The sequence below is a fragment of the Rhodamnia argentea genome, chromosome 4 (assembly GCF_020921035.1).
Source record: "Rhodamnia argentea isolate NSW1041297 chromosome 4, ASM2092103v1, whole genome shotgun sequence".
NCBI lineage: Eukaryota > Viridiplantae > Streptophyta > Magnoliopsida > Myrtales > Myrtaceae > Rhodamnia > Rhodamnia argentea.
The window spans coordinates 20,154,833-20,180,577 of NC_063153.1; the positions used below are offsets into that span (position 1 = coordinate 20,154,833).

Below are 25,745 nucleotides of genomic sequence, written 5' to 3' on the forward strand. Positions count from 1 at the left end.
TTCATGGGCGGTAAATTATGGCTGAACGTGTGGATTTTTGTTCAAGAATTTCGGCTGCACATTTCGCTTAGGAGCCACAAATGGCGCATTGGTAGTTTCCATCTGAGCATTAGATCGGGGCCTGTAGATTGGGCACTGGAAAGCCTTAGGCTTCAAGTTGAGAGGGCCTCACAAACAGAGAGAAAAGAGTAAGCTGCTCGTCCGGCGAGAGAGAGAAATAAGAGAGTTGACTGTGTGCGCTTGTATGAGCTAATTCGCTCTTAAGGCGCGAAAGATAACTATTCTGTTCTTGATAATAGTTTCTAGCCAGAAATAGATTTTTCTATTTCTATTCCCTAGACGAGATTCTGAGCACAAAATTTCTGTTCTTAAAATAAAAATTCGTTTGATAATATAATAAATTTTGGGGGGTTTTCCGGTCATGTTTGACATGCCCATGCGACGGACTCTTTGGGCATTCAAATGGTGATTGCTGTGTTATGAAGGTTTTGGTGGACCGATGGTCGGAGAACATATATTCTGTCCAAATGTCTGTGAAGAACAACTTCCCTTCCGATACAGAATTGATAAGTGATCAGGATTGTGAGATGATTTTGGAGTCTGAGGGACAGAGGATTTGCAAAAAGGGGCACGTGCAATTGAAAGGTGAAGCATCATGTAGCTCGTATGCAGAAAGGAGAAAGCGAGATGTAGGTGGCCGAGGGTCAATTGCAAGAAATCAAAACATTTGGTACTTAAGTGATCGTTTTCAAAGTTTTGGCACTAAAGTGATTATTTTTCAAAAAAACTGACACTTAAGTGATCGTTCTAAAAGTTTGGTATCAAAGTGAATGCCGTACACAAGTTTTGACACTTGTAGTGTACTTAAGCCAAGAAAAATCAGAGAGGAATCTTCCAAAAAAAGAGCTTGTTCTGCACGGAGCCAAGGTTTGCGACTAAGGCGGAGCTACGGTTGCGGCGACAGGCATTTGACGGTTGTGGCGAGGCTCCCTGCGACAACGGAACTAGAGCGAAGAGAGATCGAGAAGGGCGGCCGAGTCCGTGCACGCGAGAGATAGGGACACGCGAGAAAGGGAGCGAACAATGAAAAGAGTTTTTATTTCCATCTCTATTGTAGAAACAAGGAAGTAGAAAATTCTCTTCCAAAGGTATTTCTGGATTGAAAATCTGTCCTGGAAATAGAGAAACGAAACTGCGTTACTAAACGATTTTTTGTTCCAAACTTGTTTACCGGAACACGAAAATAGGAAATCAAATAAACAAAATGATTATCATGTGTGCCTTTAATGCTTTATTTGTGGTGTGAGAAAATAGTGCGTAATAAATGTTTCGAGACCATATTATGGTTGCACGTTATGCCTAGTGTAAGGGTGTTTAGGGAAGAATAGCTTTTTATAATCAAGTATCAATTATGGGAAGTTTAAGACCATCATTGCCTATTACAACATTCTTATACTACAAGCGCCATGCTTCCGCACCCAAGAAGGATGCCTTCACTTAAGCTAGATGTCAATTACCCACTAATTTACCCCCAATTTTATTTATTTTTTTAATAATGTGGAATGAGTATCTTCTAGAGTTTGCACCGATAAATAACAGTAGATCTACGTATTGATATCGAACAATTCTGACCGCACAGATTGTCAAATTTGCAATGATAAATGTCGAATTATTCGCATGCAAATATGGCAAAAATGCTTAATCATACAGACATGGGACTGACAACTGTTACTTATCAGCATAACCTTCAGCATTTGGATTGGTCAAGACACCATTCCTCATGTTAGCCCTGAGGACCTCCGGAAGTCGACGGACCTTGACCATAATCTTTATACCTGCGTTCCTTCATGTAATTGACGAGTCCTTCCGAGTGGTTAGAATGAGAAGCTTCCTCAACTTTCTTGCTCATCATCTCTTGATTCTTCTTACTCCAGCACCGCATATAGCTGCTTTTCTCAAAGAATATGTCGGAAGAAACTTTCTTCCCCTCGATCAAACCCATGACATGCTCCTCAAAGTTGAATGGCTTCTTTCATTCTGAATCGACTGACGATGATCGCGCTTTGGCTCTGTCCGTCGAACTGCATGACAGGATCGCTTCCTCCACACGTGCCCAAAAGCATGAATCCTCTGCCACATTCACCACGTCTGATTTAGAAGGACCATCCTGTCTGCCCTTCTCTGCCTCGATCGCTTTTTGGTGATCTTCCAGCCATATTACCAGCTTCTCGTGGTGATTGGATCTTCCACGAGTGATGTAATACCCTCCTCTGTCTGCTTCCGTAATACTCTGCTATGTCTAGCGGTTCGACTATCCTCCGGTAATTTGTCCCAGCAAAAAGCCCGTTTTAGTTGAGGCTTTGTCACGTCCCGAACTCTATGAGTACGCCAACATCCCCTCTGGCCACACTTAAGTACAGTTTTCCAAGATCCAACGGCCAATAAAATTCGAACTAAACATGAATGGTAAGCGCATGCAGAAGTGAAAACAAAACTCCATACAAAACAAATCATAAAACGATGCTTTGGGACGGTAAAAACAAACTTATATACATATACACAAGTCTGTTACAAAAGCCAAACCTCGAGCTTCAGAGGCCACTGTACAAGCCTATGACCACCTACAACAAAAAGGATCAAGTGGTCGAAGCCTAACTCCACTTCTAAAAGTACTCACCAAAAAGTCAAGAGGCCAACCACCTTAGCCCCATCCTCACTATCATCAGACGAATTCTTTAGCTCCTCCTCCTCCTCATCGCTCTCGGATGGCAGCTCCACGTCCGATGGCTCTACTATCTCCGTGTCCTCTTCTGGCACCAAATTCTTCGAGTCGGACTTCGAGTCTTCGGGACCAACATCGGGGTTCGTCACCACGCCGTCGGGAGGGGCAACTTGAGTGGGGTCCCATTCCCCAACTCCGTCATAGGGGATATCAAAACCCTTCAGCGGTCCTACTAACATATTCTCATGACGGTACGTCCACGCCAAATAGGTATGGGGCTTCCAAAAAGACTCTCTTACGTCTACCCAAATAGTCGTGGTATGCCTATGATACACCTCGTCTTCCCCCATAGGATACTCCGTAATTACAATCTCCATGTCTTAGGGAATTCCAAATCTCTGTGGTGGCTCGTTCATTATCGAGGTGGAGGGTCCGAAAAAAGGTAACCCACAACGGAGTAAGAATAAACCTCAGCAAGAAAGTCCATAATCCTAGGTTAGGGCGTTAGTGTCTTCGGACACATCTTAGGTGAGCAGTTCTCAACAAATTCTCACTTAACCAATAGAACATGCAAAATAATTTCAAGAAATAAAAGTCATTCTTTCTTCGAACTCACTACGCCTTTAATAAGGTCACGTTACTCGAAAGCCCGCGTTTAACACATCAGGCTGTAATATATGTGAACAGACTCGCGTAATAACGCCTCGGGCCATTTTATAGTCAAGACCCGCGTAATAACGCTTTTAGGGTAACATTTTCACACTCACGCTCAATTTTTTTCCTCATAAAGACCATTTATCAAAAATAATTACTCGACAACCCATCGATACCACACGGTCACATAAAACCTCATGATCAATCGATATAAACCACAAGATCTTGCTAAACTTCCCGACTAGCAGATCGAGACCACAAGATCTCACTAATTTTCTCAAATAAAAGATCGGGACCACACGATCTTTCTAATTTTTTCAACTACTCAATCGAGACCACTCGATCTAATTATGCTGAAGTAATATTCGATCGGGATTATGCGATTCACTCACATTGAATAATTAATTAATCAAGACCACCCGATTAAATCACGTTAAAGCTATCGGCTAATCGAAACCACACAATTAATTTATACTAATGCAACAATTAATAAGTACCACACGATTAAACTATACTAACGTAGCAATTAATCGGGACCATACGATTTAAATGTCATAAAGTAACAATTAATCTAAACCATACGATTCAATCATTCTAAGGCAAGATTTATTCTAAATCACATCATCAAAGCATCATAAAGTAGCAATTAATCGTAGCCACACGATCAATCTTCATAAAGCAAGATTCAATATTAGCCACACAATTAATCTTGATAAAGTTACTTTCAATCTTGGCCATCCGATTCTAATCATGGAGAATTCATCACATCAAGCAACATGATCTCTCTCTCTCTCTCTCTCCTCTCAATTTCGGCCAAGAACCATTCAAGAATCAATCCACCAAAAATTTCACCAAAACTACTCAAATCTATAATCATTAGCATTCTAACTACATAATCTAGGTTTAGAAACTTGCTTACCTTAAAAATGGAGCAAAACCTACGGTGAAAATGTTGAGAAAATTGTGATCCAAGCGGTGGCTCCGGCGGCGCTCTCTCGGCCGGTGCTCGGTCCCACGGCGTCCGGCGGCTTTGGGTGGCTCACGGTGGCGGCCGGTGTTCGGGGATGGCTGGCGGTTCAAGGCGTGGCCGGTAGTGGTTCGGTGAGGTTTTGGCGGTGGTGGTAGCGGTGAGAGTGGTGTTCGGCCAAGGGTAGAGAGAGAGTAGTGAGAGAAAATTGATGCAATTATGAAGATGAAGATAAAAATAATAAAGATAATAGGTTATGATATTTTTGGGTAGATATTTAGGGTTGAATAATTGATCTTGCAAATGAAGAGAGAGAGTCTTGTGGGGCCCACCAATAATTTGCCTCATTTGCTCTTGAAACTCAAGAAAGGTATTTTGGTAACTTGCTTCACAGTGGGCTTGGTCAAATTTTCGACCATGAGGGGGGGGTAAATGACCAAAATACCCTTTGACCAAAGTGGAGGAATGGGAATTTTTCAAGGGTAAATGGGTCATTTCCCATTTCCAGCCTAAATTTCGCTTTTCTGATAATTTGGGGCGAACCACGAAGTAATCGTACTCCGGATGAGGTAACGTCCAAAATATAATTATTGGAATCCCTGAAGGTCCAACGTCTAATTTCGAAGTCCGATTTGCGATTAATTACGATTAATTGAAATTTCATCATATCTCAAACTAACGGGCGGCTTTTAGGAGTTATGCGTATTGACCCGTGATTAATACCACGTTTAAGAATTACTCAAGCCATTGCGACTTTGGTTGTCATGTAACTGCGAGGGTCAATCACTAGTCCCGATGGACACAATCGTTGAAAAATGATTTAGTGACGTTCGGAACCCATACAAGATCAAACGGAATCACCCGTGATCTAAGCATAGGGTATCACTCAAATCGTTTTTTAATCGTTCTAGGATCGACTTATAATGGTCAAAAATATTCCCTTAACAATTTTCATAGCCAAAGAGTTAGTCCGGAATCAAATGTTTAGGTCCACGTACTTGATTTTCTTAGCTAGCCATTCCCATTTGGTTAATCTTCTCAAGAGGGATCAATTCTGAGTAAGATTTAGCTGAAATATATCAATGAGACATTTCATTTATTCAAAGCTCCGAAAGTGAGTCGGAATACAGGATGTCATAGGCTTCTTCTCCACATGTTTGACCACCGTATTCCAATAGCCCTTCAGCTCTTTTTGGAACTCAATAACATGAGGGTCGTACTATTCTGGTTCCTCCTTGAAGTTGTCATAATAATCGGGACCCTGGCCCTTGTTTCTGCACCGATAAATGTACACCTCCAATTTTGCCAGGATCTCTTTTGCTTTCGCCAATTGGGCAGGATCGAGTTCCTCTCCCTATTGCTCCATGACGATTTTTTTGTGTGCTGCTATGGTTTTAATCAGAGCAGAGATGCCCCCATCCTGCTGCTATCATGACAACGAAAGTTGTACCACTGAAAAGTCTATAACAAATTCAATATGGCTCTAATATAAATGTTACGGACAGTATACAAACTGATAATTGCACTAAAATTGAAATTATAACAGTACAAAAATAGAACTTAATAGAGATGGAATTACAATAACAGTACCGAAAAGGAATGGAATCGATACAAATAAATACCAAGGCTTGTGTTTAACATAGTTTCTTTAAAACAGATTCGTCCCCTCTAGTACATGCTCGAGGTTTCGTGAACGTCTGTCTCCCGGGATACAACGGTTGGCAGCGAAGAAGCAAGCATAGGACTTCAAAGCTTTCAGTGAACTTGAACAAATTAGAATTAAACACTATCAAATAGCAATGCAAATGCAGAGAATAGAAAGAGAGGAAGACGATTTTTGTGGTGCGGAAAAAAGAACGGGAGGCTAATTACTCATAGGGTAAGTGGGGCATTTCGAGAATAACAAAAAATAATGGATGATTAAATATGTTGTTATAATATTAATTATGTAACAGCAATTCCATTAAACTACCATTACTCAATTGATTCAGTCGCTATTACAAATAAAACTTTAATCTGCCGTTACTCAATTGATTCAACAGCTATTATAAAAAAATACTTGTAAAAGTTTGAGATGGAAAAAAAAAAAAAAAGGAAGGCAAAAATGAGCTTTTCGTGAGGCCCACATTTCGGTCCCGCATTCGTATACGCGGGTCGTGCCCAAGTTTTAGCTCGTCAAGCCTCCGTTGAGGCCTGGGATTTGCACTCCTTGCGCCCGTGCGCGAGACATAGTGCTTGTGTTATGATAGTTGCCACTCCAAAGGAGGGTAATCGTAACGGCCTTGGGCCCCACGCGCTTCCGCCGCGCCACTCTGCAAGATATTGTCCGCTTTGGACACATAGTCCTCACGGTTTTGTTCCTCCGAGCGTCGCCCATACAACGCCCGGAAAACGCGTCTTGCAAGTCTAAGGGCACCCAAGCCTTATAAAGGCTTCCCAAGACCTCCTCCTAGGCAATGTGGGACTAGAGAAGTTGTGACAAACTCCCCCCCTCAAAGGCACAGCGAGCACCAGCGAGCGCCCGCCGTGGCCCCACACGCGGTCGAAGGTCGGCTCTGATACCAACCGTAACGGCCTTGGGCCCTACGCGCCTCCGCTGCGCCACTCTACAAGATATTGTCCGCTTTGGACACACAGTCCTCACGGTTTTGTTCCTCCGAGCGTCGCCCATACAACGCCCGGAAAACGCGTCTTGCAAGTCTAAGGGCACCCAAGCCTTATAAAGGCTTCCCAAGACCTCCTCCTAGACAATGTGGGACTAGAGGAGTTGTGACAGTAACTATCTATAAAGCACTCTAAAGCCTTCTTTCTTTTTAATGTGAGATTAGTGTTTTTCACTTTCCACTTCCAACTCAAGAGTATTCTTTGAGCATCAATTTTTCATTCATTCACCCTTCAATTTATCTTGTATTTCCAACAAAGTCCATAAGGGGGAAAAACGCTCGTGACAGAGGGGCTCTGATGCTCAGCAATTCTTCACCTGAGCAAAGGTGCAAGGCGGTCATATAAGGTAACCAAAGAAGGAAAAACGAGACATGAGAAAAAGAAAAAAGAAACCAGAATCCATGGTTTCCTCGATTTATTTCTGGACCTTTCCATAGTCCAAAGAAAAATTACCTTTTTTTTTTTTTTCTAAGTGTTTGTTTTCTTTTTTGAGTTTAGTTTTGTTTTGTCGTATTGTCATCTCCAAAACATTTACCTTTGTCTTTTTGGTCGGAAAACATTTACCTTTTACTGGGCCCAAAATTGGACAAACATATAGAGAATATATCTTGTTAAAAAATCATTTTATAATGTAGCTTATTTTGAAATACATTTGTACTCAATTCAATCAAATTGAATCAAAAAGTGAAATATGATGAGAGATCAAATCGAGTAGATTACTAGAAATTTGAGTTAAAGTTTACTTTCTTTCTTTTTTTCCCTTTTAGCATTAGAGGTACACCGTCGACATCTTTTGCTTAATATAGATAAGTTTAACTTATGTTTAGGTATTACAGTCAAATTTATTATTGAGAGATGAACAGTATGTATATGGGCAAAGTAAAATGGAAAATCAAAATACTGAAGAACATACTTAATTACCAAACAAATTAGTTGTAATTTGAGGACAACTTATTTAATTAAGTGAGTAATTTTCACTAAATAATTATGTTCCTAATGGGAACATTAATTAAAGATAAAAGCTTAAACTGTTAACATGACATGTCTTATCAAATTAAGATGAAAAAAATGAAAAAAAAAATAGGACTAAAGCCATATGTCTTATAGCTTATGTGATAAAGTGGATAGATTGCAACTAACAAATGCATTCACTCATTTTCAATAAAGAATAAGCTTATTGACAAACCATATCGCGCGCGCGTGCACACACACACACACACACACATATATATAAGTCGAAGTTTATATTTTATTCTGATTAATTTATGTTATATTTAAAATGAAACGAAAAAATGCAGCTTTCCGTTTTGATTAAATAAATTCTGCTTGAAGACCATGACAAAATTAATAAGCGAAACATGAAACATAGGAAATAGCAGAAACAAGAAAAGATAAGTTGAGCTTCTTCAATTATTGCCTAATTTGGTAGATGTTAATTCTTCTATACTTTTCCACAATCTTTAGGGAGATTGTGGATGAGCTTTAAGAGCAAATGAGTACAACAGGAATATAGAGTTTGAAAAAGTTGTGAAAGAAGATATGTTGATTGTGGATATATCATTACCATAACTTAATACACAATAGTACAACAATTAGGATAAAATCACAAGTTAGTTCACCAACTCTGAGGTAGTAATGACTAATGTATTATGTCACAAAAAAATAACAATTATGTTGTTATATTTATAGCATATTAATACTATTAACTTTTTTGCCATCCCTACAGAGTTGAGCAATAATACCTGTGCTTATAGATGTAAATGATGTTATATTCAATTAGATGAGTTAATATAACACAGACAATTGCAGTTCATAGTTACATTATTAATTTACTCAATCATACTTATATAAATTAGTTTAACAATGTATATAGAAATTTGTTTGATAATAGAATAAATTTTTGGGGGGTTTTCCGGTCATGTTTTCCATGCCCCTCCGTCGGACTTTTTGGGCATTCAAATGGTGAGTGCTGTGCTATGACGATTTTGGTGGACCCACCGCCGGAGAACGTCTATTCCGTCCAAATGTCTGTGAAGAACAACTTCCCTTCCGATACAGTATTGTTCAGTGACCGGGACTGTGAGATGATTTTGGAGTCAGACGAGCAGAGGATCTGCGAAAAGGGGCCAGTGCAATTGGAAGGCGAAGCGTCATGTAGCTCGTGTGCAGAAAGGAGAAGACAAGATGTAGGTGGCCGAGGGTCAATTGCAATAAGTCAATCGGATGCTGCACCCGGTACGGTGGACTCACCTTTGGGGGGAAGAAGGAAGGTTCGACTTTAAGGCAAAAGGGAGCTTTGGGTCAAAAAAAGGGTCAGTTGAATACGGGAAGTTTTCATCAGTCTCTTCATTCGATCCTTGTCAAGCAGATGCGCAAGATGTGCCTTCCCCTTCAAGCATTGAGAAAAATCAGAGAGGAGTCTCCCGAACAGAGCTTAGGTTGCAACTAGAGGCGGAGCTACAGTTGCGGCGACAAAGCTTGGACGGTGGTGGTGAGGCTGCCTGCGGCAACAGAACTCGAGCGAAGAGAGATGGAGAAGTCCGGCCGAGTGTGTGCACGTGAGAGATAGGGACACGAGAGAGGGAGTGAACGATGAGAAGATTTTTTTTATTTTCATTTATATTATAGAAATAGAGAAGTAGAATGTCACGCCCCGAACCCAGCAGGCACGCGAACATCCCACCAGGCCGTTTGACTTTCTTTAGTCTCCCATGATCCCTCGGTCATCAAAATTTGAGCTTAGTGTAAAAGAAATGCACATGTGGAAGCGAATACAAAACTCCTTTCATTATAAACAGAGATGATTTAGGACAAAGGATGATACCTCTCTTAGTATTCACTAAACTGGTTGTATAGTCAAAGCAGACAATACAAAATTATCAATTTCTTAAGGCTACAAAAGGTTACATCCGAATAGAGCTTAATATCTAAGTCCTCTCAAAGGTGGCTTCCAATGTCACTCCATGGCAAATCACATGATCCATCACTTGAGTCCTGAAAATGATAATCCCACAACGGGGTGAGAATAAATCTCAGTAAGAAAGTCTCTAATCCTAGGTTAGGGCACTAGTGCCTCCAGACACGTCCTAGGTGAGCAATTTCTAACTAATCCTTCTTCAGTAAAAAATTTCACAAATAAATTTCAAAAAATTCCATTCTTTCTCCGAAAATTCCCACATCTTCACAAATATTCTACGTTACTCCCATATCGGCATTCTATGTCTCAGTCTATCAATAAAATATTCCACGTGTTCCAGAGCCCGCGTTTATCGCATTAGGCTATATTATAACTGGACGGACTCGCGTAATAATGCATCGGGTCACTGTAACCTGCGTAATAACGCCTCAGGCTAATATATAAATATTCCATGTGGATCCAAAGCCCACGTTTAACGCATCAAGCTGTCATATAAAATTCCACATTAGTCCAAAACCTGCGTTTAACGCATCGGACTATATTATAAATATTCCACGTGGATCCAAAGCCTGCGTTTAACGCATCAGGCTATCATATAAAAATTCCACGTTGGTCCAGAGCCCGCGTTTAACGTATCGGGCTATATTATAATCGGACAAACCCGCGTAATAACGCATCGGGTCATTGTAACCCGCGTAATAACGCATCAGGTCATCGTAACCCGCGTAATAACGCATCGGGTTAATATCCCCGTATTTAACACATTAGGATAAAATAATAAGCGCAACCCCGCATTTAACGCATTAGGGTAAAATAATAAGCGCAACCCCACGTTTAACGCCTCAAGGTAAAATAATAATAACGGAGCCCGCGTCATAACGCCTCAGGCTAAACATGGTCTTATTAGCACAAACCCCGCATCACAACGCTTCAGGGTATAGTTCCACATTTCCTCTCAATTATTCCACTTAAGACCATATAACAACAACCATTCCTCGATCGCTCATCCGATACCACACAATCACTTAAATCCTTCCGATCGATCAATCTTCGCCATGTGATCTTGCTAAATTTCCTGATTAGCACATCGAGACCACCCGGTCTCACCACTTTTCTCCGACGACGGATCGAAACCATACGAGCTTCTCAATTATTCTCCAACAAAAGATCGGGACCACACGATCTTTCTAATTTTCCTCAATTGCCCAATCAAGACTACTCGATTAAATTGTACCTGGCAAATACTCGATCGGAACCACGTGATTCACTCACGTTGAGCAAACAATTAATCGGGACCATCCGATTAAATCACGCTCAAACCGTCGGCCACTCCGGCCACACGATTAATTTTTGTCACTACAAAAATTAATCTACGCCACACGATAATTAATAATTACCATCCGATCGAAATTCCACTAACGTACAATTAATACGTACTAATCAATCAAACTATAATAACATGGCGATTAATCGTGGCCGTACGATTAAAATATCTACACGTACGATTATTCTCCACCACTCGATTAATCTTCACTAAGCAGGAAATAATCTCGGCCGTCAGATCAAGCTTCCCAAACAAGATTCATTTTAGGCCATTGGATTAAAGCAAATAAAGCTAGATTAAATCCTAGCCATCCAAAACCAATCATGCATTTTCACTATTCATGCAAGAACACATTTTTCTCTCTCCTCCTTCATCCAATTTTCGGCAAAAGCACAGCCCAAGCACAAATCCAACAATTTCTTCATCAAAATCACTTAATCTAAAGTATATTAGCAACCTAGATACCTAATCTAAGGTTAGTAACCAACTTACAACAATTCTAGCAAATTTTCCGGCAAGCAAGTCAAGAGAAAATTTTGATTCCAACCAGCGGCCCCGGTGACTCCCCTTGATTGGCTTCAACCCAAGCTACTCCCGCGGTTCAAGGCGGTTCATGGTGGAAGGTTGAGGTCCGGCGGTTCAAGGCGACACCGGGGAAGCTTGAAAAATTTTTGGTGAGAGAGACAGAGACAACAATGGTGGTTCGGCCAAGGGCTAGAGAGAGAGAGAGTAGTGAGAGAGTGCTCTTGCAATTTTATGAAGAAGAAGAAGGCCAAAAAATTTTATTAATAAGGGTTAGGATATTTTTGGGGTCTTCAAAGTCAAGAAGGGCAAAAAGGTAATTTCTCCCCATCCAAGACTAGTCAAATTTTCGGCCAAGAGGGGTATTGACCAAAATGCCCTTGAGCTAAAGTGAAAAATTGGGTATTCTCCAAGGGTAAATGGGTCTTTTCTCATTTCCAATCCAAATTTAATTTTTCATGAATCCTTTGGGGCGAACCGCGAAGAAATTGTACACTGGATGAGGAAACGTCCAAAATTTAATTATTGAAACCATTAAAGGTCCGACATCAAATTTCGAAGCTTGACTCGCGGTCAATCTCGATCAATTGAAATTTCAGCGTATCTCAAACTAACGGGTGGCTTTTAAGAGTTACGCATATCGAATCGTGATTAATGTCACGTTTAAGAATTTCTCGAGTCATGGTGACTTTGGTTGTCATTCAATTGTGAGGGTCAATCACTAGTCCCGATGGGCACGATCGTTAGAAAATAATTTAGGGACGTTCGAAACCCATATGAGGTCAAATGGAATCACCCGTGATCCAAGCATAGGGTATTATCCAAATCGTTCCTTAATCATTCTAGGATTGGCCTATATTGGTCCGTAATATTCCCTCGACAATTTTCATGGCTAAAGAGTCAATCTAGGATCAAGTTCTTAGGTCCACGTACTTGATTTTCCTAGCTAGCCATTTCCATTTGGTTAGTCTGCTCGAGAGGGATCAATTCCGAGTGAGATTTAGCTGAAATACATATATGAGATATTTCACTCATTCATAGCTTCGAAAGTGGGTCGGAATTCAGGATGTCACATAGAAAATTCTCTTCCACATGTATTTTTGGACTGAAAATTTGTTCTGGAAATAGAAAAATGAAATTACGTTACCAAAGGGAAGGCTCTTAGTTCCAAAAATTGGGGAATCGATTCCGATGGGTAACTTCTATGTTCCAAGTCCACCTTGAGCCCGAAACAAATTTTTGTGTTTTTCTCGTTCTATGTCTTCGCGCGATCGTGCAGTATTTCGTGGAGTCCGATGATGAGCGTGTAATATAGAACCACTAGTCGAGCTTCCATTTCTGTCGATATGCACGACCGAGATTTTTACTTTGTTAATATTTCATATACTCCGTGTATCTAAAAATGAGATGTGGTCAATGAATTGTTGCAGCAAATAATTGTCACTAGAAGACGATTCATTGCAATCGTTCAATTAAGAATATATATGAAACCTAAGTAAACCCTAAAACCGACCCTATATATTGTGACAAGGTAGATTCCAGATTTCAAAGTATGCATGGTAAGTTTCAGGTTTTAAAAATTGGAGTACTGATTCCGATGAGCAAGTTAGGAACCTGAAACCGATATTGGAACTGCTTATCCCTGTAAATATAGATGTGGCAATCGGCAAGAAGATATTTAATTTGTAGCAGTGATATAGCAGGACAGTGGCGCAAAAAGGTACTCAATAAAAATCAAAGGCTTCTAAATTCAAACGCAAGAGACCAGCGACGACATGATCGGTTAGTTGCCAATAAATATACAACCGACACAGGAAATGCTTGTTCGTGATCAGCAGCCACATGTCCCACCCACGAATTATAGCTACCGGAGTCATATCCTATAATTCGGTCGAGCGGCGGCGGAAGCGGATTGATTCCATATTGATGGGATGGGGAAATGGCGATTTCGGTGCTTGTCACGAGGGCCATAGTGGCTATGAGCGATGGCCAAACATGGCAAAAATGGTTAAATCATACAGACATGGGATTGACAACTGTAACTTATCAGCATAACCTTCATGTCGGCCATTCCTCGTGAAACCAGCTTTGTCAGCCCTGAGGACCTCCAGAAGTCGACGGACCTTGATCATAATATTTATACCTAAGTTCCTCCATGTAATTGACGAGTCCTTCTGAGTGGTTAGAATGAGAAACTTCCTCAACTTTCTTGCTCAACATCTCCCGATACTCCCTCCACCACTGCATATACCTGCTTTTCTCAAAGAATATGTCGGAAGAAACTTTCTTCCTCTCGATCAAATCCATGACATGCTCCCCAAAGTTGAATGGCTTCTTTCCTTCTGGATCAACTGATGGTGGTGGCGCTCTGGTTTTGCCCCGCCGACTGCATGACAGGATCGCTTCCTCCACATGTGCCCAAAAGCATGAATCCTCTGTCACATTCACCACTTTTGATTTAGAAGGACCATCTGGTCTGCCCTTCTCCTTTTTGGTCCCCTTTTGGTGATCTTCTAGCCAAACTTCCAGCTTCTTGTAGTGATTGGATCTTTCACGAGTCAGGTAATCCCTCCGTCTGCTCCTGTAATACTCTGCTATGTCGAGCGGTTCGACTATCCTCCGGTAATTTGTCCCAGCAAAAAGCCACCGTTTCCGCAGTGGCGCATTCGGTAGTTGAGGCTTCTTGTCCGCATCTTCGACCACCTTCTTCCAATAGGCATTCAGGTCTGACTGGAAATCAATAACTTCAGGGCCGTACAGTTCTGGTTCATCCTTGAAGCTGTCATAATAACCGGGACCCTGGCCCTCGTTTCTGCATTTATTAATGTACCACTCCAATTTTGCCATGAGCACTCTCGCTTTCTCCAACTGGGAAGGATTGAATTCCTCTCTCTGTTGCTCTCTGACGAGTCTTTCGTAGGCTACAATGTTTTTAACGAGACCAGAGATGCCCCCATCCTGCTGCTGTCATGACAATGAAAGTTGTACCAGTGAAAAGTCTATAAGGGGGAAAAAGGTTCGTGACAGAGGGGCTCTGATGCTCGGCAATTCTTCACTTGAGCAAAGGTGCAAGGCAATACATATTTACATCCACAGTTCGTCAATCCAAAAGTTAGGGGGAAAGGTAACCGAAGAAGGAAAAACGACACATGAGAAAAAGAAAAAAGAAAATAGAATCCATGGTTTCCTCGATTTATTTCTGGACCTTTTCATAGTCCAAAGAAAAATTTCTTTCTAAGTGTTTGTTTTCTTTTTTGAGTTTAGTTTAGTTTTGTCGTTTTGTGCCCTCGTTCAACAATAACCTATTACCCGTATTATCATCTCCAAAGCATTTGCCTTTGTCTTTTTGGTCGGAAAACATTTACCTTTTACTGTGCCCAAAATTGGACAAACAAATAAAGAATATATCGTATTAAAAAATCATTTTATAATGTAGCTTATTATTCTGAAATACATTTGTACTAAAATTTCAATTCAATCAAATTGAATTAAAAAGTGAAATATGATAAGAGATCAAATTGAGTAGATTACTAGAAATTTGAGTTAAAGTTTACTTACTTTTTTTTTTTTTCCCTTTTAGCACTAGAGGTACACCATCGACATCTTTTGCTTAATATAGATAAGTTTAACTTATGTTTAGGTAGTACAGTCAAATTTATTATTGAGAGATGAACAGCATGTATATGGGCAAAGTAAAATGGAAAATCAAAATACGGAAGAACATATTTAATTACCAAATAAATTAGTTGTAATTTGAGGACAACTTATATAATTAAGTGAGTAAGTTTCACTAAGTAATTATGTTCCTAATGGGAACATTAAGTAAAGATAAGAACTTAAACTGTTAACATGACATGTCTTATCAAATTAAGATGAAAAAAATGAAAAAAAAAATAAGACTAAAGCCATATGTCTTATAGCTTATGTGATAAAGCGAATAGATTGCAACTAACAAATGCATTCACTCATTTTCAATAAAGAATAAGCTTATCGACAAACCATATAACACACACACACACACACACACACACACACACACACACACACACACACATATCGGTCGAAGTTTATATTTTATTCTGATTAATTTATGTTATATTTAAAATGAAACGAAAAAAATGAAGCTTTCTTTTTTGAATAAATAAATTCTGCTTGAAGACTATGACAAAATTACTAAGCGAAACATGAAACATAGGAAATAGCAGAAACAAGAAAAGATAAGTTGAGCTTCTTCAATTATTGCCTAATTTGGTAGATGTTAATTCTTCCATACTTTTTCGCAAGTTTTATGGAGATTGTGGATGAGCTTTAAGAGCAAATGAGTACAACAGGAATATAGAGTTTGAAAAATTTGTGAAAAAAGATATGTTGATTGTGGATATATCATTACCATAACTTAATACACAAGTACAACAATTAGGATAAAATCACAAGTTAGTTCACCAACTCTAAGGTAGTAATGACTAATGTATTATGTCACAAAAAAATAACAATTATGTTGTTATATTTATAGCATATTAATACTATTAACTTTTTTACCATCCCTACAGAGTTGAGCAATAATATTTGTGCTTATAGATGTAAATGATGTTATATTCAATTAGATGAGTTAATATAACACAGACAATTGCAGTTCATAGTTACATTATTAATTTACTCAATCATACTTATATAAATTAGTTTAACAACGTATATAGAATTAATCAGGATAACTAGCATCGGGAAATTCAAATTAGTAACGTAGTAATTATTATTTCATTATAATGATATATTAATTATTTATGTACGGTGCCAAATTAGAATGGAATCATAGTTTCTCTGCATAAAACAACATAACTAGAACAACGGCTCAAACTGAACAAAACATAGTGAAGATGAGCTACCTGACGTTCCGAGAGGCCAACTGCTGTGACTTGACCAGTAATCCCTGCTTCATAATCCCTCTCTAAAAGTTTCTTCTCAAGACATTCAAGAGCGGCCTTATAATCGAAAGCTCGGGAGCTTTGATTTTCAGCAACAGCTTCCGGCTTCTCATATTTGAGCCTCTTGATTACGGGTTCGGGATCTTGGCAATATGCATCACCCAATTCTGAACACAAAAGGAATGTACCGTGCGGCTTGTATTGAGGAACAACAAATAATCGACCAACCAAGTCATCCTTATGAAGCACATGCAAGAAGCAAGAATTCCATGTCAGGCGCGATACGGGTTGGAAGGCAGTGTCCCAGAGTGGGGGAGAACCAAAAGTGACGCAATGGAAGGTAGTGTCCCAAAGGGGGGGAGAACCAAAAGTGATGCAAAGGAGTTTGAACTTGGTTGGATCAAGCATGCTCAGAAGCGACTGTGTAAAAAGGGATGCAACGGATCCATTCAGACCACGTCCTGTGATAATATAGGGGATAGGTTTCTTTTTGTTGTGCTTTTTGGCTGAAGAACTAGAGGCCTGTGGCTCGGAAGAAGTTATAACCTGCATTCAATTCAAGCAGAATGAGCATCAATGCAAAGTCTGTCTGAGCAAGTGAAGTTTTCCATGCTTGGATATGTCAAGATAATCATTCCGCTCTGATGAACATGCACGCAATTAGCTAGTGAAATTAATCTTCAAGGGGCAAATGAGAATAACCAAATTGTGGACCTCAATGTGAAGTTGCATCTCGTTCCATTGAGAGCTTTAGTTATATATTGGACTAAAATTGATCTAATGTATTCTTTCTCCCGCTAATCTGTTTAACCTCGTTGGATCTATCACCTGGACACTTATTAGCACGGGTGCTTCAGTGGCAGTATCCTTAAGAGATGATTCCTATATCTGAGAAGCACTTTGAGACCTCTCACAGCAACTCATTGTTAGCAAAAATCGATAACTGCAGGGAATGGATAGAAGGGCTACCTCTTCTAGTAGTTCAGATAATTTGCCACGAAGAGAAACAAACCGAGAAAAAGCATCTTTATTTATCCAAAAATATGGATGAGGATCGGAGCATTGGAACTGAGAGTCAGATATCTCCGATTCAGGAACCAAGGAGCTTTCCTGTTGAAGATTACTTGTAGCGACCGGCGAGCTGTCAAAGGCAATGATATTGTAATCTGGATGGTCATTAATGATGGTTACAGGTCCATTGCCTTCAAGTTTAGATGTCGCATTCCACAAATCTTTAAGTAGATTGGATGACACAGCCAAGTTTGCCAAATATAATTCATCGCCGAATCTGCAACTCAGAAAAAAACAACACAATGAAATAATCAAGATGTTTTGACGGTAAAAAGTCAATGTAAAATGCATGCACTTTCTTCGCAGATCTTGGACTTAGGCAATTCTGTTACCGAAACACTGTAATCCCAGCTTTATATGAGTCTGTTTCATACCCGAGAAAGCTAGACTCATAATGCATTTCCTCAAGACGTTCAATCACGTTCTTATAATCGATAGGTGTGGACTCTTGATTTTCAGCAACATCTTCTTGGTTCCCGTATTTGAGCAACTCGATTATGGATTCCGGTGCTTGGAAACATGCCCCACCTGATTCAGAGCACAAAAGGAATGTACCAAATGGCTTGTATAGACTTTGGTCAGCGGGGGGCGGAACAAGGTATAATCTAGGGACACTGTCATCCTTGTGAACCACATGCAAGAAGCAAGAATTCCATGTCAGATGGCGCGATACTGCTTGTTGGAAAGCGGTGTCCCCTAGGAGGGGTGATCCAAATGTGATACAAAGGAGATTGAATTCGGTTGGATCGAGCTTGTTCAGAAGCCACAATGTAAAAAGGGATGCAACGGATCCATACAGACCATGCCCTGTGATAATATAGCAGATAGGGTCCTTTCTCTCCGTTTTGGTGGAAGAAGTAGACGCCTCTGGAACGGAAGAAGGTTTAATCTGCATTGAAGCAGAAAGAGCGTCAATGCAAAGTCTGTAGGAGCAAATGAAATTTTCATTGCTTTTATGCGTCCAAGAGTCATTCCACTCTGTTGAGCATGCACGCATTTAGCGAGTGAAATTTATTCTCCAGGGGGCAAAGGTGAACAACCAAGATGTGGACCTCAATTGATTGATTGATAATTAATAGAACAAAGACACTGATTTCTGCTTTGAAAAAAAGAAAGGGGAAAGTCATACTTCTCTAGCAAAACGATGCTGTCGCTTCTCATTGATTAGGTTCATGAAGGAAACATGTCAAAAATCATAAGGGGCCAACTATTAGCATGCGTACTTCGAGACCTCAAAGCAACTAATAGCTAGCTGTAATGGATAACCCGAGCAATTGGATAAAAGGGCTACCTTTTCTTGTAGTTGACGGAAGTCCTCACGAAGTGCGTTAAACTGATCCAAAGCATCTTCATTTATCAAAAGAGACGGAGGAGTAGCGGAGCACAGCAAGGGAAACTCAGATTTCTCCTGGATAGGAACCAACTGCCCTTTACTTTTAGGATAACTTGCAGGGATCGGTGACCTGACAATGGCAATGATCTTGTAATCTGGATGGTCCTCGTTTAGTTCTACATGATTAGCCGGTTGAGATTTAGATATCACATCCCATGAATCCATAAGAATACTGGATGTCATTGTCAAGTTTGCCAAATACAATCCATTGCTGAATCTGCAACTCAGGAAACCAGCAGACTGATAAAATCAGGAAGATGTTCTAGCAGCAAAAAGTCAAACGTAAAATGCGTGCACTTTCTTCGCACATCTTGGGTTAGGTAGTTCTGTCACAGAAACAAAGAAATCGAAAAGAAAATCTTAACACATGCTGAGGATCTTACGCCGGTTCCATTCTGGGAAGGTCGTCGGACTCGCACAATCACAGCAACTTAAAGACTGAATAGCGGCCTCTTCAGGTTTATAGAACTCCGAGGAAGAAAAGAGGGACAGTTTGCTTAGCAAATTTCTTATTCCAGTTGGTCTGTTTGAGATAAAATAAATTTGATGGGAGACTTCCAGGGTCGACGTCCCGGGACCGCATGTTTACAATCCACCGTTCGTTATGGTCAGAATAAGAACTTCTAGAAGTACACTCTTGACAAATCTAGCCTCCGTAGCTTCCGTCAAACTCGGGCAATCGACCTATGACGTGGATTCAAAATCAGGGTAAAATTGAATCTACTCCTTCTCTCTTTCCCAAATCAACAAAAAATTTTAGGGTAAAATCAGGGCAAAAGTAGGAGATTTTCAAAACATGAGGGAGCTTTTAGAGCAAAATAAGCAGATTTCTCAGTCTCAATTCATTTTCTTTGGATCTGAATTTCCCAAAATAACGTTGTGCATGAGATTCATTTATGTTCAATTTCTACCTTCGATCTACATCACATGCCGATCATCCAAGTTGTTTGCCACGTGTGTTTCCAAGTCAACCATTTAGAGAGATATTGGTAGGAAGATAACATAGGGTACATTTTTCATGAGTGTATTGGTTTGAGATTTTTTGTAACATAAAAACTAGATTGAGGTAAATGTAGCACGGGTGTATCAGTTCAACCTTTCTTGTGATATGAGATTTAATGCGGGTTAAATATTGCACAAATGTACTAGTTTGGATTTCTTACCGTACTAACCCTTTGAAAAATTGTAACACTAATGGTACAAAGAACATTTGCGCCAGTTGAAGAAATGTAGTTGCATTTAGTAATATGCAATATATTTCTTCCGTACTTGGTTGGAGAATTTCCTCCAACCACATGTTTGATTGGTGCTCAAGTTATGGATATCATCCACATGCAAACTTGACTGATGTCCTTGTATGTAACCACCAATTAAAGGCATAGGTTTGTCTAAAGGAAACATGGCCTATCCAGTGGAATATAATATCTATAATGTAAGTTTTTAGGTGCATGGAGAGGGAGCCCCTAAAGACTTGAAAAAACAAAGTAAAAACTGGGTTCATGCTTGCCCAGAAATAAAGAAAGCATAATTATTTAGAGCTTAGATTTAAGCTTAAAAAGTCAAATATGTCTCATGCATAGATCTAAAATAAGTACAATTGATCTTTCCATTTAGATAAGTGTGATCGATTTTATAGGCTAGTATAAATGATGACAAAATCCGCTCCCCTCGTTTAACTCATTTTATAATTGTCTCAAGTGGTAGTTGAGTGAGTACTTTTATATGATATAACCACTTTGGTCGGTCCAGTTTCTTGTTAGATGTGCAATTCTCAAACACGAGTCTTCTAAGACAAAAATTCAGCACTAGCAGAACGCGTTTTATATTTAACTGTCCAGGAAGCTGTAGGCATAGTTATCATTGGAAAATTGTGATGGCATCTTGAAGAAAAGAAAGATTATAGATAAATTTAGATCTAAAATGGATGGTCATCGACTATAGTCCTACGATTTGAGAAAATTCTGTTTTTGAGATATATTGCGAACAAAGGGGCAAGCGAATCGATAAAATAGTCGGAAGGAAAGGAAAGGAAATCGGCGATTAGATTTACGTGATTCTGTCCAAATGTCGAAATCTACGTTCATGGAGAGAATAGCACGGAATTCTACTCTTTAGATGTTTTTTAACCCTTAATTACACCTAATAATCCACTCAATTTTTACCACCTTATAATTCCTAGTGAAATTTCATTCAATGAATTATATAAATTCTACTCACAAGAATTAAACTGACTAAATAATTAACGAGTACAATTACAATAAGCAAAACCTCGTGAGAAGAACTCTCTTCACAATTCTCCTCAGTACAGTTTCAGAGTTACTTACTTTTTCGCTCGTCTTCTTCGTGTTCTACAGTGGAAGTTAAATGGGAAAAGAGGAAAGGAGCAACAAAGAGGAATGCTCACGTGCATTTAGTGCACTTCATCTTTCATTTCTCTCTCTTCATCATGGTCCTCTCGTTTTCTCTTTCGTACACGAAGAGCTCTTGTCGGCTCTTCTTTCCTCTTCTTTTTGGTTAAAGTCCAAGGAGTCAACTACGATGGCTCATTAAATGCTGCTCGTTCTTCTCTTTTCTGCACGTTCACATGGCCATGTTCAGGGAGTGGAAGAATATTAAATGATGACAAGAAGAACAAACATAGAAGGTCACCATTCTCTTTCTTTGCGGGTGCAAGCGTTCCTCAGCCGCACACTTTATTTTGGAGCGACGTGCGTTCAGTGTAATTAATGCATGAACAAATAAAGCCAAAAATAAAGCTCGCAAGTGCACTAGCTTCAATTTGGATCGTGTTAAATATGTTTGACGCAGTGGAAGAGATAACAGGAAATTCTTTCTTAAGAACAAACTTAATTTGATAGAATGATAACGTGTGGATTACATAAGGCGGACGTCCATTATATAGAGAGGACTCCTTTAGGAATTAGAATTACTAAAAGATAACATTAATGAAATCAAATCTAATCTAATCAAACGGAATTCAAATCAAATATTGCAATTATCTATACCTCTAAGTTTCCTAAAATAAAAGAACTGTGTGAAAACCTATCTAAACGATCCCAAAACACGAAAATACGACGTACGTCACAGCATAGCTGTGAGTATTGATCGGAAGGCCGTTTCGCTTCAGCCGACCAAATTTGAGCACAATCCGAGCTTGTCCGATCCGATCAGTGAATTAGCGGCGAAATCGCCCCGATTTCTGCCGATCACGCTTCTCCAAGAAATCACATGCTAGATGTTCTACATCATTCTCCTCCTCTTCGGAAGAACTCAACCTCGAGTTATGATCGGGATAAAGGAGAGTATCGGGAGAATGACACTCAAATAGATCCGCCACATTGAATGTCGGAGAAATGCTAAGATCACTAGGAAGATCAATAACATAGGCATTGTCGTTGATCTTTTTGATAATTCGACAAGGACCAATTTTCTTGTTCTTCAGTTTGTTATATGTACCGACAGGAAATCGCTCCTTGCGTAGAAAGACCATTACCTCATCACCCACTTCAAAAACTTTCGAACGACGCCGTTTGTCAGCATCTTCCTTATACTTCGAATTGGAAGCAGCAAGTTGGCGTGCAACTTCAGCCTGAACCTCCATAATTTTAGTCGCCAGATTTTTTGCCGCCACACTATAACCAGGAATTTTAGGCAAAGGAATCAGATCAAGAGTATGCTGAGGTATGCGACCATAAATAACTTCGAATGGAGACTTGCCCGTTGAGCGATTAACCGTGTTATTGAAAGCAAATTCTGCAGGGGCGAGATATTTGTCCCACTGTTTAGGCAAGTCACCGCAAAGACAATGGATGATATCGCCATCGTTCGGTTAACCACTTCAGTCCGTCCATCGGTCTGAGGATGGAAAGAGCTACTGTATTGTAATTTGTGCCAAACAACTTCCATAGGGTCCTCCAGAAGTGGCTTAGAAATTTGGTATCCCGATAAGAAGTAATCGTCTTAGGGACACCATGTAGACGAATCACTTCGCGAAAGAAAAGGCCAGCAATATGAGAAGCATCGGATGTCTTCTTACATGGAATAAAATGGGACATCTTCGTGAATCTGTCCACCACAACAAAGACAGAATCCATACCTCGTTGGGTCCGCGGGAGTCCCAAGACAAAATCCATGGAAATATCCATCCATGGTCCGGACGGAATCGGGAGTGGCATATAAAGACCAGCATTCTGGGAATGCCCCTTCGCAGCCTGGCAGACAGGACACTTTTGAACAAAACGCCCAACGTCCCGCTTTAATTGAGGCCAATAATAACGCTCCTCCACCAAGGCAATGGTTTTATCGCGCCCTAAATGTCCCCCAAGGCTTCCACCATGGAGTTCTCGAATCAATTTCTCTCTAAGGGAACCTCGCGGAATGCACAACCTGTTGCCATAAAATAAGAAGTTGTCATGGATAATCATATCACCAGCAGAACCAGCAGCCTTACACTTTGCCCAAGTATCTCGAAAATCCTCATCCTCGGGATAGAGGTCACGCAAAGACTCAAAGCCCACTACTTCATTCCGCATAGTAACAAGTAACGTAGCTCGGCGGCTTAGAGCATCAGCAACTTTGTTCGGATGACCCGCTTTATGACGAAGAACAAAATTAAATTGTTCCAAGAAAGAAACCCAACGCTCGTGCATCCTGTTCAAATGCTTTTGACCTTTGATGTATTTAAGCGCTTGATGATCGGTGTTGAGTATAAATTCGCGCTGATAGAGATAACAATGCCAATGTTTAATAGCTCGTACCACAACATAGAATTCCTGTTCATAAATAGACCATCGGCGTCGAGCTTCATTCAATTTTTCCTCGAAATAAGCAACCGGCCTACCCTCTTGGGATAGAACAGCGCCAATTCCTACTCCGGAAGCATCACAATCTAATTCAAATACCTTATCAAAATTTGGCAAGACAAGAACTGGAGCGGTAGATAATTTCTCCTTGATTAAGGCGAAACTTGCCTCTGCCCCATCGCTCCACTTGAATTGGCCCTTCTTTAAGCATTCTGTAATAGGAGCCAAGATGGTACTGAAGTTACGGATGAACCGACGGTAGAATGTTGCTAGACCGTGAAAACTCCGTACTTCCCCAATAGTTTTGGGTGTCGGCCACTCTCGAATGGCAGCAACCTTTGTCTCATCAACTTGAAGGCCATCCGCACTAACAACATACCCTAGAAACAATAATTGATTGGTCATAAAGCTGCATTTAGGTAAGTTGATATAGAGTTGATTAACCTCTAAAACCTGCAAGACATCTCGTAGGTGGTCTACATGTTGTTGCTCATCCGGGCTATATACAAGAATGTCGTCGAAGTAAACCACCACAAACTTTCCCAAGAAAGGTTTGAGAACTTGAGTCATCAAGCGCATAAAAGTGCTAGGAGCATTGGTAAGCCCAAAGGGCATGACTAACCATTCATAAAGTCCTTCGCTTGTTTTGAACGCCGTCTTCCATTCATCTCCTGGTCTCATGCGAATCTGGTGGTATCCACTCCGCAAATCAATCTTCGAAAAGACCTTTGATCCCGCCAACCTGTCAAGCATATCATCCAAACGAGGAATAGGAAAGTGATATCTCATAGTAATTTTGTTAATTGCTCGATTGTCGATACACATTCGCATGCTCCCGTCTTTCTTCGGTGTGAGGAGGGCAGGAACAGCACATGGGCTCATGCTCTCTCGTATAAACCCTTTTCGAAAAAGTTCTTCTACCTTCTCCCATAGTATTAAATTCTCCTTCGGAGTCATGCGATAATGCGGCGGGTTTGGAAGGCTTGCACCGGGTAGAAAATCAATCTGATGTTGGATGTCTCGCATCGGTGGTAGCCCATCGGGTAAATCCTCGGGAATAAGACCGGAGAAAGCCTTTAGCAAGGGTTGAAGCGCTTACGGGATTATGATAGTTTCCTGCTTGGATCCATTATCTACAATCAAATACATACCATTCATCTTGCGAACATTAAGTAGAACACCAGCTTTGTTCTGTTTTTGAGTAGCTCGCGGAACACGAGCAGCTTCGTCTAAAGGACGAAGAGTGATTTTCGTCTTCTCCCATACAAAGGAATAAACATTCTCACGCGCTCGATGGGTAACATCTACATCATATTGCCATGGTCGTCCCAGCAAGACGTGGCATGCATCCATCTCAACAACATCACAAAGTATTATATCCTTGTACGATTTTCCAATAGAAATAGGCAAACGACAAGCCTGAGTTACCTTAAGTTCTGGCCCCTTACGAATCCAACCAATCGTATAAGGTGAGGAATGAGCTTCTGTCTTTAGTTGGAGATGATCGACAAGTGCCTTCGATACGATATTCTCACAACTTCCACTATCGATAATGACGTCGCAGACCTTCCCGCCGATGGTGCAATGGGTGCGGAAAAGGTTATTCCGCTGCGAGTCATCCTTTCGTGGAGCTAATAGTAGCCGTCTGACCACGCAATTGACACGTTCCCCCTTTTCTTCGGCCACTTCTTCTTCATCCTCCCAATCGTTCTCATAAAGCTCATCTTCTTGCTCGACCAAATTCACCATCTTCCGCTCGCGACAATCACTCGAACGGTGCCTAGGCT

General features: G+C 40.3%; 2 protein-coding genes across 4 annotated transcripts in view; one reads left to right on the forward strand and one right to left on the reverse strand.

Annotated features, from left to right (window-relative positions):
• LOC115752589 (disease resistance protein RPV1-like) overlaps positions 1-25,745 on the forward strand; it is a 90,212-nt gene that overhangs the window by 43,251 nt on the left and 21,216 nt on the right. The gene's annotated exons all lie outside the window — the stretch shown is intronic.
• Positions 1,657-19,652, reverse strand: LOC115741024 (senescence-associated carboxylesterase 101-like). 3 transcript variants are annotated; one of them, XM_048277431.1, is made up of 7 exons: positions 19,540-19,618; positions 19,055-19,379; positions 18,138-18,652; positions 17,662-17,980; positions 16,654-17,238; positions 13,827-14,734; positions 1,657-1,745 (listed from the first exon to the last, which is right to left on the reverse strand). In XM_048277431.1, the coding sequence occupies exons 1-6, from the start codon at positions 19,548-19,550 to the stop codon at positions 13,862-13,864; spliced, it is 2,628 nt and encodes an 875-aa protein (XP_048133388.1). In that variant the 5' UTR covers positions 19,551-19,618; the 3' UTR covers positions 1,657-1,745; positions 13,827-13,861. The 3 variants fall into 3 exon arrangements, with proteins under 3 accessions (XP_048133388.1, XP_030530580.2, XP_048133389.1); XM_030674720.2 differs by lacking the exon at positions 1,657-1,745 and having other exon boundaries at positions 13,774-14,734; positions 19,055-19,373; positions 19,540-19,652; XM_048277432.1 differs by lacking the exon at positions 1,657-1,745 and having other exon boundaries at positions 13,774-14,731; positions 19,540-19,619.